The 16,518-nt window shown below is 36.3% G+C and overlaps 1 protein-coding gene across 7 annotated transcripts in view; it reads right to left on the bottom strand.

The window, feature by feature from the left end:
- The window catches only part of LOC121322053 (tensin-like), a 309,001-nt gene that overhangs the window by 175,288 nt on the left and 117,195 nt on the right, over positions 1-16,518 (bottom strand). For all 7 annotated transcript variants that reach the window (XM_041261524.1, XM_041261522.1, XM_041261526.1 and 4 more), the window contains exon 3: positions 6,424-6,461. In XM_041261524.1, the coding sequence (XP_041117458.1) occupies positions 6,424-6,461 (38 nt within the window). The remainder of the gene's footprint in view (positions 1-6,423; positions 6,462-16,518) is intronic.

The raw sequence follows: 16,518 nt of genomic DNA, 5'->3' as shown, positions 1-16,518 counted from the left end.
CATTCATTTTAATTAATTACAATAAATGGAAATGTGGAAAACCTACAGTTTAATGTTTATAACAAATAGAACCTTGTTTGAGGGACTATTTTTTCTCCAAAGCAGAATGATATATAAATTAAATTGTTTGTTTAAAAAACTAAATAAATGACTGTATCCTTTTTATAAGCAGGATAAAACTCCAGGGCTTGTGCATTGTGTTTCATTAACAGCTTTGTTGGTTGAACCCAACTACAGCTGTATGTTAATGCATTGATTATAACAAACTTTTGGCTATAACGAACCTTGCTCCTGGACACCAAATAATAATAATAATAATAATAATAATAATAATAATAATAATAATAATAATAATAATAATAATAAACACACACTGTCAACATCGTGGTCTGCACACACAGGATGACACCTCAGCAGTGAAGTCAACTCTTTTGTATTAATAAAAAGTGTATGGTGTAACTATGCAGAAAAGAAAATAATTTGTTTGAAAAAAAGTATGCCTCTGTCGTGAATATAGGTTTTCAAAAAGCACAAACAAGTTTTTTGCCTTTTTCAGCAACCATGTGAAGCAAAATTAATTGAAGAAACAACAACAACAACAACCACAAACTTGAGGATCTAGTGAACTTTTGAGGTCAGGTTGATTTGGAATAAAAGTCCGGTTTTGGATTCTTGCATGTTGGATTAAGATTTGGCGCGCTTTGAAATGATTCATGTCAGATTGATTTTCAATAAAAGTTCAGCTTCAATTTAGGATTTTTACTTTTTGTACTACGTTTTATGCATTGCATACATGAGATGAACAACTACATGTAATTATACTTTTATTCACAATCTCATCTCATTAATTTACTACAGTTTATCCTTCATTTTGATTGTCCTTTTGCTATAACGAACCCCTTGATACAAATGTAAGTGTGACGTCTTGACAGAAATACAATGATTCTTGGTTGTAAATCTCCCTCCCGACCTGTGAGAGTACTAAGCAGTGACAACTGAGTTCTTTGGACGGGCTGGTCTGACAGTTCTTTCCCAGGGTCTGGAAGTCAGCCAGTCTGGAAGAAGGCGAGACTCCATTGCAAGAACTCATTGACCCGGAAGGGAAATGATGTGGCAGCCGCAGATTGGAGAGGTGGTTGCACTCGTTTACCAAGGGGTCATGTGTGACAATATAAAAGAGGATGGAGAATCGTAATCTGTTCCTTCGATTTGGTTTATGTCTATGAACTGAGAAGGATAGCGAGAGACTCCTTGTATGAGAAAGCTCTATCGTGAGTGTTTTGTTTGTTTTTTATCTGTGTGTAATTGTCTTGCCTGTTACACCACATTAGATGGCTAAAATGATTACGGAGCTGTCGTCAAGGGGAACCAGTAAAACCGAAATAGCACCACTATTGTCACAGCTTTAACCTGTATCACCCACCACAAGCATTACTGCACTCACCCAGGACTGGTGACCGTGTATGTTCATTTGTGGGGCTGATACGTTGTGGGGTTATTATTATTGTTTGGGTCTGCAAACTCATTATTTTGTATTATTGTTGTTATCAGTCGCCAGACCTGGATACAAAAACCAAAACAATAAAAATCGTTCTTTTCCTTACCGGATTAAACCTCTCCGTCTGTTTCATTACCACACTGCATTATCCCTGCACCTGCACCCACTCAGTCACTTTTCACAGATGTACATGCATATGGGCTATATTCATTTTACTGGGGATATGCATTTCTCTAAAGGAATAGTATAATGATTTTGATTTAAAATGTAATCTGTTTTAAAATGTGTATAACCTGATTCTACAAAACTATATACATTCCTAAGCATAAGATTAAAATATATTTATGACAGAACTGTCTGCCTCTAAGAGTCATCAAAGATAAAGAACTACATATTATCTGCCACTAATATCCCAGTACTTCGTTTGTATGATCCTAAAATTTAGATGAATATATCTTGTAGAGCTAAGTTCTTTGTATTGCATTGTTTGCTGCTAAGATTCTCCAAAATATCTCTGTTTTGTCAGTGCTGAGATTTCTGGATTGAATTGGCTGGCTCAAAGATCTTTGGACATGGATTATTACATTAAATATTTCACTAATCCTCTGACTGTCTGTTGGATACACTCATACAACCACCGGTGTCCTCAGTTAATCAGTCATGAGAGAATGCTTTACTGAGTCTACAAGTTAATAATAATTCCAGACAAGAATTGAACAAACAAAGAAATACATTTAAAAAGTCTGTATTAGCTGCAGCACAAGTTTGTCCAGACAGTACTTATTCTCTCGCACACACTCACATAAATACACAAGCAGATGACCTTTTCTATGAGCAATTGGTCATTTGAGAGCATTACTGTAAGTGCATAGTATAAATCTGTAGGCTGCCTCTTTTTCCATCTGCATGACTCGCAATGTGGCTTTTTACAAAGTACACACTCTTTAGTAACCTTTAACCAACGTTTGCACTGTAATAACACTTTGAAAAGATGGGCTGCTACATCAACATAAACCATATTTATAAATGTATTTTCGTGCATCTATCCGGTTCTGAGTTGAGTGGCCATTTACATATGCTATATATTCTAGGAGAGTTTTTGCTCTTTCACTGCACCTGTGACGCCTCCTTGTACATACAAAACACATTTGAATGTCTTACAAAAAAAACCTCTTTATTGTTAAGGGCTTTTAGTCTGTTGTCATGGCCAATTATCTAGCAGGAATGCCCACTGCACTGGATAATTAGAAAGCTAAACTTATTTATATTTATTTAGTTAGATCACCTCAAATCTTAGGGCAGTGTTATGTAAAGAACCTGCACAGGTTCAAAATATAAGCCCTGGCTAGCTGTTGGTTAGCTGGCCACAAAGTAAGTCAGTGTTTGAAAGGGGTGGTTTCGAATTGCCAAAACATCTTTATATACCGTCATTGATAAACGACTGTTAACCATCACCTTTTCTTAATACCAAATTTCTTGCTTGTTTAATATTCTATTATGTGTCTCTTTTGTTTTCTTTTGTTGTTTCTGATTAACTGTAACCTGTAACTGAAAAATCAGACTTTCTGTATTACTCAGAGCAGTGTGCAGGGTTATTCTACATCAAGAACTGAAGATACGGAACAACCTCACCCCTAATAAAGTGGCCAAATCCTATACTATCTTGTTATTTGACACTGGTTCTTTCACCTCTAAAGTACTACTCCAAGTCAATCCAAGTACTACTACAAAGCATTTATAATTAAATTTACAAAATTACATTTTATTATAAAATTGTCTTCTTTAAATTTAATGGCGCTTGTATACACTACAGCAAGTGGCCATCAGGTTTAGTGTTACCACACCATTAACACATTTTTAAGACAGAATGAATAAAGTGACATACTTGATTCAAATTAGATTTACCGATGACAAAGGCTAATGACAGTATTACATGCACATCATAGCATAAGAACATAAGAACTGTTATGAATGAGAGGAGTCCATTCATCCTATCAGTGATTGTCTGTCAAAGTTGGATCAGCAACATAGCTAATCAATTCCCCAATACCTACCTTTACCACTTTCTATGTAAAGAAGTGTCTCCTACCTTCTATTCAAAGTCTATCTCCAATTAATTTGTCTCTGGTCTGGAACAGATGCTCAAGATGCAAATATTTATAAGAAGAGGACTAGTTTGAAAAGGTCAGGGGACACTTACCAATACTGGGTCTCAATCCACTTGAGGGTGTATGGGATGAACATGACAAATATCACCAGGCAAGGCAGCTCAACTTATTTTTGATATATAAAGTGTAAAATTGAGTGTAAAATATTGGTCCAACTCTTTCTCTTAAAGTGAGCCTAACATTTATTTAAGCCTGTTGTGAACTCGAAGCCCCTTTTACCAAAGCCACTTCGCACCCCTTCGAATTTCCTGTGGTAACACATAGGGGTAGGGCAGGAGACAATGCTGGCAAACTTTACATGCCTCACAAAGCTCTATGGTTTCACTAATGGCTGCTAGATGGGGAAACTCAGATTCTGTTCCTCTAAGATAACATTGTGGTAAAGCAGTCTTTTCTAATGATTCCCCTTTCTTTTACTGTTCCTTACTTCAATCCTCTGGAGCATTCACAAACCCTACAGCAATTCAAAAACACATTGCTTTTATTTCTGGGAGTGGTGAACTCAAAGAGAGCTAGAGTTCGGCCAAACCGAACACACGCTGAACAGTAGCACTTGTTTAAGATCCAGCGGGGTTGCAGCAAAAAAGCAGTACTAGTTGTGAATTGTGTTGTACAATACTAATGCACAGCATGATCAAGATTTTACTGTGATAGTTCAAGGTTAAAACATAATACAGTGTTGTTATGCATGTGAAATCATATTAAAATACCTAATTTCTTAGATCTGGAATGTTCCTATATGAAACATGCACACATTATGGTAAAGTATAATGCTTTATAATTTGTTTTATAAGTAAGGTTATACAAAATAGCAAAGCTACTACAAAGTAATAAACAAATAAAATAAATAAATAAATGAATACCTAATGAAGCCCTATGCAAAGGATGTAAACTTATTTGTTATCCTTCACAGTTACAGAACAAGCATTGCAAAAAATGCACGGGTGGATTATCTGCTGAGGAATGTGTTGAACTCGTACGGGCTACTGGGATACTGCATCCCCAATAACAAAAGATGTACAGTGACAGCTTTCTACTGGTGAAAACCTTGCACTGTCCCTGCAGAATTCAGACTAATGTATTATTATTATTATTATTATTATTATTATTATTATTATTATTATTATTATTATTATTATTATAATAATAATAATAATATAATAATAAAATATTTTGACTTGATATTGTTTTATATAATTTTTATATAATTTAAGTGCTGGATTTTAGCTCTGCTCATAGATTGGATCAGAATTGTTGAAGTTACTCTTATGTAGGAGACATTGTATATGTTATGGTAAAAGTCCAAATATTGGCAAATCTTAAGAATTGCGGTTAAATGTCGACATTTACCAAGAAAAATGGTACATGTGCGAAATAAAAATCAGAACACTTTATTTTAGACATTATTTTTAGACATTTACCAGTACTTTGTCTAATGACTGAATGACTCGCTTTCATGCATTGTAAGGCTTCAGGAGTCCTGTGTAATTTCAAGTGCCACAAGAGTCTACCATGCTGCAGTAAGTAAGTAAATATATGTATTTAGTGCTTGTATTTATGGTGTATTGTGTCATAACCAAAGTGTGATTTTCTGTTGAAAAAACAAAGGTCCTAAATGATTTAATTAGCATTTAACAGAATGTTATTATTATTTGATGAATTGTGCATAACGGTAAGCTCATTAATGATTATTTTGTCAGTGGTAAACGTATATGCAGAAATAAACACATTCTTTGACATTAATGATTATTTTGTTAATTGACCATTTAATGCAGGAATAAATACCTGCATTTACCAATATGCTTTGTTAAATCAAATGATTAACTGGTAAATGTGTGAAAAGCAAATTATTTCTTCATAATTTCGGACATAAGATAAGACATTGTAACTAAGATCAAACAGTTTACACAACCATACTTTCAGACAGGAGTAGAATTATTTTAATGACTTCATCACCCCCTGAAAAACCTAATCACTGAATATCGAATTTTGTAAATTGATAGCTCCCTCAAGGGGCACACATACAATATTACTCTTATTTGACAATGGTGCTGTTCAAAGCAGATCACCACATGCAACCAACCATTCAATGGGTAAGTGAAGGTACTGTAATATCATTACTTGTGATGGGGACAAATATTCCACATGTCTTTTCCATTTGTTTATTTATACACATCTCAAACCCAAAGTGAGCCAGTCGATTTGGCCAAACCATTGTTTGGCTGGTGACAACCCATCTGCAAAGCAGAATGAGTAAAACAAAGGACCGCAGTGAAACGTTAGCAATGATCACTCAACATGTTTACACTGTTTACATGATATGAAGCTACAGGGGAAATCCAGTAAAATAATATTGCTATACATTTATGACTTATGCAATAAGAACACAATAAACAGAGCATTGTTTTATGACAGTTATTTCCAAGTTTCCTAACACTTTTCAATCAAAATGTACCCAGACCAACCAAACACCACATAAGATTTTAAAATCTTCATTTCAGCATGCCAAATCTTATCGAAACCAGGTTTTATAAACAGTTGTTTGAATGGACTTACTGATAAAGTTGTTATCTCTGCACCAACAATATGGCAATGGCATCATTTGGGTTTTTACCAATCACTGTCACTAACGTTGTTATGTTTCTCTGTATTTTAATTTTCCAGCAGCTATTACTTGAGTACATCTGGAATTACTAACGTCTTAGTTACAATACACTGAAAGAACTCATATTGGCAAAAGTGAAGAAATGCTCTTACCTTAGATTCACATTTCTTGTGACAAGCCAGTCGGCAAACTGGAAGAAAAGAACCACAACAAAATTAGCTTTTTGATTTAGGAAACAATAATGCATTTACCCTTTTGAAGTGAGGCACAGTTTTTCTACATTTCAAAGTCCAACGTATTGAACTTTACCATTCAGAAACTGAGAGATCACCTTATAAAGATGTAATATATATTTGGAGGTTGTGTGTTAGGCTGCATTAATTTAGGAATTATCCAGTGAAGACAACAATTACAGCTTTATAAAGGAGGGAATCGCAAGTTTTCTCTGGACTTGTAATCATACTCCTGTTTATATATTTACTTCTTGGCAAGTATGGTTTCCACGTGTTAGGCAGAAACCCTTTTTAGGCCTAATACTTGGAAAGAAAGTGGTGTTTATAGTCCAACCCAGCTCAGTTCAACCCCATGTATAACACATAAAACACAAGCACACCCAAGAAAATAATAAAGTTTGTACCCACTACTTCAGTCTCCTTTTCCAAAACACAAGCACACCCAAGAAATTAATAAAGTTTGTACCCACTGCTTCAGTCTCCTTTTCCTGGTGTAGAGATTGTCAGCGCTTTGTGGGATGTCTGCTGAACCCCCCTTCTGCTTGACAATGTACAGTCTCCGCAGGCTATCAGAATCTGTCTGCCTCCCTCAGCCCCCCCCACACATTGGCATGACTCCAAGGCCAACCCACACAGGTAAACTCATAGGATCAGGGTTGCAGACCCCCAGAAAATACTGAGCATATTGTTCCCAACTATACAATTGTACTCATAGTACAGTCATTGGCTTGGGGGTTGGGGGGTTGAAAAACAGTAAACGTTTACATGGGATTTTTGAAAAAAGTTTAAAAGACAGAGTTATATTTCCAAGCACTGAATCAATGTAGAAATTGAACATTGGCCTGTTTAAGCTAAGTGAATTTGGGTATTTATATGTATTTGTGTTGTTGATGTAATTTTTGCAGTTAGTTGGCATTGGTTCTGGTGAATGGCTTACTTGCCCATCAGCGGTCTAACCAGTCAAGGCCAGCATACACTTGCAAAATAGTCAACACAAGTTTTTTTTAATATTTTTTAATGTGCAATTTAAAATAAATAAACCTCCCCTGGACACCTCTGTTAACAATATGATAGATCTCAATGGGTTTTTTTACAGGTTAAATCTTTTTAAAATAAATACATTAAATATGTAACATTTTACTTATACAAATCAGCTTGTGGTATTTTAGAACATTTAAATGTGCTCCATGTCAATGGTATAGTTCACTTTGAAACAAATATATCTTATTCCAAAAGCTTGTCTGGTACATCTTTGTTATTAATATAGTAATATTAATTATAGCTTATAAATTCTAAGCTAATCCAAAGTGCATTTCTTATGAAAATGGATCTGGCAGCTACAGTAAGAATTATTATTATTTTTTTTTTATAAAATCATCAATTCAGCTCTCATTTCATCACATATTAAGTAAAGGGCTCCCTGATTGCTAGCTGGGCGATCCCACTTCAACAACAAAAGTTGCTAAAATTGCCAGAGCTGGAAATATCTGCTTCCAGAGTACTGAATTATTTAAGTTCAGGTGGTCTCGACACAGCTCAATTGGACATTTGTTTACATCTCAAAACCATCACTTAAATCAACTGGGAAAATACTGCTGCGTACCAAATATTAGGAAAACAACACAAAGTATGGCTTCTATAGCTAAGAATCTTAAGGCATCATGGTCCTACTGTAGGCTGAAGGTCAAAGTCTAGGTCGCCAACACATTAACATACAGTGTTTATACGTGGCATGTCGTGTTTCCACACACCTGTATGGTAAAGACCAAATTTACAAAGTTTCTGTATCTTTATATACTATGGGGCCTCCCAAACTCACTCCTGAAGATGTACCTAATTATTTAAACACCTGATTCTAATTATCCCCTTAATTGAGCTGATAAAACCAGGGGTTCACTTAAGTCAATCCCTCAAATGATACTGTGGCAGAGGTGGTTTTCTAATATGACTGGCATGAAAGGGTTAATCCTTCCTGTGTGCTACCCAAATTCGAACTTGACCAAGAAAATTACAGAAAAGAAAGCCAACATCTCAAAGTGTTGAGTCTGTATCACCCAGAAATCAAAACTGTATTTCTTGTATAAATTGTAAATAGTTATTTAAAGAAAGTTCTTCCACGTATTCAAGTTCTCAGTTTATCTGAACTGCGTGGCTGTGGTGTAAACTCCATGTCGGCTATGGCAGCCCCCTGAGACTGATTGCTGTGATTTAGTAATTGCTCTGCTCGTTGGACAGGCTCCCAGAGTACAATCCAGGGGGATAAGAAGTGTAAAGCTGCCAGATTCAACCTAATCGGCCCACTTATGACGTTGGAGACCGTAGCTTTTGTGATTCCTTGGACTGACAAGCAGATTTATGAAATACTGCACTTTAAAAAATAGATGTGAAGGATGTGTTTTTTGACTCATAATTTTTTGACTCTGTGGGTGAAGTGGCGTGTTAACTCATACAGTGTTTAATGAAGCAATAATTTATTTATTTATTTGTATTTTTTTATTTTCTCTTTTACCCACGATTTTCTCCCCATTTTAGAACATCCAATTACCTTCCCTCACCGCAGAACTCCGGAGATTTAAATGTGCTCCATGTCGATGGTATAATTCACTTTGAAACAAATATATCTTATTCCAAAAGCTTGAAACTGCAGGTCAGTGAGTCTTCAATTCCCATGACCAAGTCAATTCTTTCTGTACACCCAAGACGTCAAGAGCGACATCTGGAAGACAAAGGCCAGCCCTGAAGGTGTCCAGTTGAGCTCACCAGGCGCCTGCCCAGTAGGGTCTGCTGTAGCGCTTTAAGAATAAATGCTGCAATTGCCTCTTTTTGGTTTGTAGTTTTATGAGTTGTAAAAAAAAATCAGTGCTTGATGTGAGTTTTGTTTATCAGTCTGCATCAGACATCATTAATGAAAGTTAATATAACCCTTAATACAAATTTTGGAAACCATCTTTCTTACAATATAGCTTGTCATGGATCACTGTTTCTGAAAATGAACATACTGTATAATGCAGCAGATAGTTGTCTTTTGTTTAGTTAGGCAGGTAAATGGGTATTGTGCTAAAAATCTCTTGGTTCTTTTAGGATTATGTATATTTTACAAATAGTTTAAAACACCGAAGACACAAAGTGACAGATATTAATAATATAAATACTGACATTTAAATCATAAAATTTGGCCCTGTAAAAATCTATTTTTCAGTCTTCCATTTTCATTCTATTGTGTTCCATTGTCACCACAATTACAGTACAGTTTGTAATCTTTAATTAAGTCACATTTAATCACAACCTCTGAGTTATTAACAGCTGCACACCCTGTATAACAACTTACAGCTTAATTACTCTATAGTGGATCAAAAACAGCTAACATTCCTGCACGGCCTGTAGACATGAGATGACCAGTTTTGAACACTGAGGGTTAAATGGTCCATACAAAATAATACTGTATGAAGCATCTATTATTACAGGCCTCTCAAGGGAGAACTAATTAGCTATGTCAGGAAGAGGATAAATCACCGGAAATGTTCACTCTCACTTCCACCTGAGGTACTGTTTGTACCCAGTTTTCAGCAGGGTGGGACTGAGATACAAGAATACTGTGGGAATATTACTGAAATATGGGATCAAAATCTTTATTTGTGTATTTATTTGTTTGTCATTTGAACTATCTAGCATTTTTAGGAACGACCCAGACAAGTTAGGATACATTAACAATGTGTGTATACACAAGATATCTAAAAACAACAATCATTTTATACAGCAATATCCATGAGATACAATACTTCAGTTGAGTCTTCAAACATTGTGAGCTCCACATAGAAAGTATGAAGGACATTCTGGGTGCCTTAAAATCTCTGCTACCCCTACAACTATGGGTGTATAACACAAACAATACTCAATTGCTGGAACCTTTAATTTGTAGAATAATTGTAATATATATATATATATATATATATATATATATATATATATATATATATATATATATATATATATATATATATATAATAACATTCCATTAATACAATAAAAAAGGTTATTGAGCTACGCCATGATAAAAAAAAAAAACAATGTTGTGTAGTACGATAAAGCTCAGCTTGAGAAATCATAAAGCACAACTCCAAAAACACAATGTACAGTGCTGAGAAAAAAGTTTGTGAACCCTAATGATAATTATGGAAGTTCCTTAGTTTTACCATGATATAGCCTTCTTGAATCAAAACCAGTATTTTCTTAAATATCCAATAGGGTTTATATTAACCAATTCCATGTCTTTTGAAACAAAATAATGTATGAATTAAACAAACAATGAGTAATTAAGATTCAGGGTATGTGAAAAAGTAAGTGAACCCCTGGTTTTATCAGCTCAATTAAGGGGATAATTAGAATCAGGTGTTTAAATAATTAGGTAGATCGTCAGGAGTGAGCTTGGGAGGCCCCACAGTATATAAAGATATAGAAACTTTGTAAATTTGGTCTTCACCATACAGGTGTGTGGAAACACGACATGCCACGATCAGTAGAAATCTCAGAGGACCTCAGAAAAACAGTTATTGATGCTCATCAGTCTAGAAAGTGTTACAAAACCATTTCTAAGGATTTGGGGCTCCACCACTCCACTGTCAGACAAATGGAGAAAGTTCAAGACCACAGTCATTCTACCCAGGAGCGGATGTCCCACCAAAACCTCTCCAAGAACAAACTGGAAAATTATCAAGGAAGTCACAAAGAACCCCAGAATAACATCCAAGGATCTGCAGGCCACTCTTGCCTTGGCTAATGTGAGTGTTCATGACTCAATTATCAGAAAAAAAGACTGAACAAGAATGGTGTTAATGGAAGGATAACCACGAGGAAACCACTGTTCTCTAAAAAGAACATTGCTGCCCGTCTTAAGTTTGACAAAGAGCACATAGATGATCCACAAGACTTCTGGAACAATGTTCTCTGGGCAGACAAGTCAAAGGTAGAACGTTTTGGCCTCAATGACAAATGTTATATTTGACAAACATTGCATTCGAAGAGAAGAACCGCATCCCAACCGTCAAGCATGGTGGTGGGAGTGTGATGGTCTGGGGATGCTTTGCTGCCTCAGGACCTGGACAGCTTGCCACCATTGACACAACCATGAATTCTACATTGTATCAGAAGATTCTAGAGGAGACTGTCATGCCATCCATCTGTGATCTGAAGCTGAATCGAAAGTGGGTCATGCAGCAAGACAATGATTCTAAATATACAAGCAGATCTAATGTTGTGGCTGGACCTGAAGCGAGTTGTCCATGCAAGGAAGCCATAAAATGTCATAGAGTTGAAGCAGTTCTCTAAGGAGGAATGGGCCAAAATTCCTCAAAACCGATGTGCAAGACAGACCAACAGTTACAGGAAACGCCTAGTTGAAGTCATTGTTGCTCAAGGGGGTGCCACCAGTTACTGAATCTAAAGGTTTACATACTTTTTCACACATGGATATTGAATGTTGAATCATTTGTGAATAAATAAATTTTGAAAAAGTACCATGTTTTTGTGTCATTTGTTCAATCAGGTTATCTTTATCTATTATTAGGACTTACATTAAGATCTAATAACATTTTAGGTTTGAAATATGTGAAATATGTGAAAATCCTAAGGGGTTCACAAACTTTTTCTCTGCACTGTACCTGGTAAATATGGACCAAACTACATTCCACTCTGTATCACTAATCCAAACTTTCTAGCTATCTCTCTTCTTCTGCTCTATAACTAGACCATGCAGCCACCCTGTCTTCAGCTCAAACCTCGAAACCATGCCGCCTGTGTTTACAACCCATTTCTCTGTTTACAAGGAAGGACATATGGCTCCACAGTAGCCTAGCTCATAAGGCAAGAAAACTACTATATTGGGTGTGAAAACCCAGCTCAAGCTGGCCTTTCCTTGTTAGGGAATCAAGGTTTTCTGTATAAACAGAGGAGAGGGGAGGAGAGTGTGTGTGGGGGGTGGGGGGGGGGGGGGGGGGGGGGGGGGTGGGGGGTGAAAGGATTATGGCTGCCGTGCTGTTTCATGTCTGAGTCAGGATTCATGGAATGTGGTTATGAGGAGAATGCTGGCATTTCCTTGCTGAGGCAATTTATTATGTGCTTACTTCCCTATGGGGCAGGCTAAGGTTGACTGCTATGAGAACACAATCAGTAAAATCGAATAGGGAGCCTGAGAGCCACACTTATTCACATACTGTACAAATTCATCAGCACATCCTTCAGACACACTATTCACCACAGATTCAAAGACCGCTTCAGTATATGACCATACATAAATTCCCATAGTGACTACTACATTCCTTCTGCTAAAGTAACCACAGCAAGGTAGGGTCATTGGGTGGTCCAAGCTTAGACATACAAGAGTTCGGCCTACACAGAAATGATTCGAGCATACAATTTAGTAAACAAAACGATTGCAAACCAGTCTTGAGTGATTTCAATGGCTCATTTTAAATAGTAATACTATATATGTTTATTTCTCTGTGGCCAGGAAATAAGTTCCTCCAAACAAAGAGCACTACTCAATACTATTTTTTTATTTTTATTTTTGAAATGCATTCATTTGGGCATGATTTGAGAAAGGCATCTGATAAAGAAAAGGGGGGGTGGGGGTTATCTCAGTTATAAAATAATTCAACTTGCGGGAAAGCTATTTACAATTACAGATTTTTCTATTAGTGTTTAAATGGTATACATATAGTAAAGCGGTTTTAGTTAAGGAAATATGAGGGTGGCGGTGTAACTTTTGTGTGAAATTCATCACAAAATTTCAACTTGGACATTGCTTGGACATACCTGCAAAGTGCAAAGCTATGACATCAGATAGCTCATTGAAATAATCAGAACAATTATTCACATTAATGCACCCCGCTGAGACTCCTTTCTAAAATTGCTATGACGAGTATTTTCAAAGCATTTATACCAGTCATTAATTAGCCACTATTATTGAAACCCTTGTTAATTTTACAAAACCAAACAACTAAGTAATTTAAGGTTAAGTTGTTTTATTTTGTGGGGTCATTGAATTGCTCACCTGGTAAAAGCACATCCACAGAACGTGCAATGCAGGTTCCTGGCTGTGCAAAGTTGCTGGTCTTTGCTGGAGATTTCAGAGGGAGCATCACTTTGGATCTGGTAGTACGGGTTAGGGAGGCAAAGCCGGCAGTGACTTATTCTCCTCAATGGGCTACAACAAACCCTACTGGCCAGGCATGGTGACCTCCAGAGGCCGATAGCTTGTTAACATTCACTCTCAAGTTCTTGGGTCTAAAGAGGCGCTTGTGGGATCGTAGGACACCCAGTGACCAGTTCTGCTGAGCTGTGTGGGCAATTGCTGCTTATGGGAATGTAAGTGAACATTCTAAAGTAAACACAAGACTGTAATAACATTTCAAAATTATGCGACTCCACTACAAACGTGGTACAACATTTTGACTGTGATTGCTTACATTATGAGACCCTTAAAACGTGCACTAACTTTATAGCAAAATGAAACAATTAAAACCTGATTGTATTCAGGGAAATTGAAAAATAATTATATAAATAAGATCATTGCAAGGCAAAAACTAAGAGATTTGGTTTCATAGTCTTAGCAGAAGAGTAGTTTAGGCAGTAACTTTATCAGTTCCTAGTATAGTCGGCCCACTACTGAAGCTCAAAGCTTAAAACAACACATTAGTCTACAAAAATCGTGATATGTTGCCTGGGGAATGGCTTTTGCATATCAGTCTAAGAATTTCATTTCTGCTCAAGTAAGAAATATTGCTTCCTTTAAAGCTATGATTAAAGACCATTTCAACCTCTGTGTACTCATTTTTTAGCTTTGTAAGTTATTTTCTGTCTGATTTATAGTGTTGCTGAAGGTTGAAAAATATCTTTATTTTCCTTTCAGGGTAAAAATGGTATGAATTTATAAATATTTCTCTGTTTCACTGATCTAAAAAGGGACAGATCTAAATATAAAAAAATACAATTCTTTACTAATCCATCTGGAGTCTCCCTGGGGTTTATAGACCCATTTATTAACATTATTATAAAAATACAGTCAAATGAGGTTTAGGAAAAGTAGGGAGGCTGTATTAAGGTCAATGTTTAGATCATTAAAACAGACTCCAGCATCTGCCTTTTAAATTGATCAATGTCAGAGATTACATCTTCATTTCTACATACATAACAAACATGTTTTTTGATTATTTTGAGGTCTTGGAAATGTTAAGGTCTTTCTCTCCCTTGTACCTGCCTATTAAATATTCTTACTGTCTATCCTCTATTGTCAGTAACACTGCATATAAACAGATGATGAAGGCTCCACTGTCCAGCCAGCAAGTGAAATGAGGTGAGAGGGAAGCTCCAAAAACAGGAAGATTAACATTAGGTAACGGGAAAGATCGCTATGGATAAATCCAGCCTCCTAAAGCTACTATTTAGTTTGTGAAATAATTTTAGCAAGAGGCTCATTTGTCATTCATATGTGAACGTGCATTGTCTGGGATAGAGATAGAGATTTGCAGATATGTTAGCCGAGATATATATGTATACTTTTAAGGGTAATCTGCTTCAAATGACATTTTTTTCAGTTTTATTTTTAAATCTGGAGGTACTCAACAGGAACTGGAAATGAGGACTGTATCAACTTAGATCATGCCTATTGGATTATGATACAGAGAAAACAAGATTCATGTTCAATATTAGAGCAGAACTCAAAATCCCTCAGAAATGGAAGCTGCTCTTTAAAACACCACTATTTCACTAGAATCTGGTTTCACAGACCACGATCAGCACGAGTCGAGTTCTACCGACTGTGCTACCCCTGGTAAGGTTCCACTGCGCTGCAGGTTTTTATTCTTGTTTACAAGGTGTCTTTTCTTTAGTTTAGGGTTCCTGTTCAAAACCCCTTTCCAAGTTATCAACTGGTACAGAAAAGAGTATCAGACTTGAATCAAGGAAATATAAACTCAGGATAGGAACCAATGTACTTTTAAATATCATTCAATATTATTCAAATGCAACAAATGCAGGTGGACTGAAAATGGGCATTTCATGTTACACTTCCAATGAATTGCTCATGAAATCTAAAATTTAGACGCCACAGCTGCGATTATGTATGTTTCTTCAACACTGCTGCCATCTAGTGGAATAAAGTTTACTTACAAGTAATAGTCAATCAATTCAAGGTACTGAGGTACATATTTAATAAAACAAACTCTGCTTGCAGCTAAACTTAATTTACACTACTACAATAATTATATACATGGAGTGAGCTATTTCCACTGCCACAGGTGATATACCCATATTACAAGGGCTCAACAATAAAGAAAAATCTAATCACATATGCCTAAAAGTACCACTTGCTGTAGTAAAGAGGTTACCTTTTTTGTTTGGAGTGATGAGCAGAGGATTTGATTATGACAGAAGCTGCATTCCTATTATCTTTTAGAGATGGGACATTTAATCCCTGTGCATGTAGCTCTCTGGCTCCACAATATGAAGAAAAGCAGTGGTTCGACAGGGGACTCACTTTTAATCAGTCAATCAAATCAAGCTCATTAAGCATTGATAACCAGACAATTGTCAATTGAAATAGCAGTACCTTATCGCTAACAACATAATTACTTGTCCAATGATCGTCAGGGAAAGGATTCAAAGCCTGATCCATTACCTCCTTGCTCTGAGTTAGAGCTTATACATAAAAAAAAACTGAATTCAGTATATTGTTTGTTCAGCATATAGCAGGTGGATTATGGATGGGAGGTTCAAAGGGTAAAATAATAAATCAGGCAGCTATTGGTAGATATTTATCACAATTATTTTTGCAATATACCACATGTCCAGGGGGTAACAATCATATCGCTGCCTCATCTTTTTACGTGATGTTAGGTAGCAATCATGTCCTAGAGCTTTGCAAGGGTCCCAGGGCGCCAGCTCAGGGGGTGGTACAAGAAAGCACCATTTTATACCATGATCTGCTCTAGGAGGGTAACAACTGTACCGTTGCCCCAC

Source organism: Polyodon spathula, chromosome 10, assembly GCF_017654505.1.
Source record: "Polyodon spathula isolate WHYD16114869_AA chromosome 10, ASM1765450v1, whole genome shotgun sequence".
In the NCBI taxonomy this organism is placed as follows: Eukaryota; Metazoa; Chordata; class Actinopteri; order Acipenseriformes; family Polyodontidae; genus Polyodon; species Polyodon spathula.
This window is presented reverse-complemented; position numbering and strand designations above follow the sequence as displayed.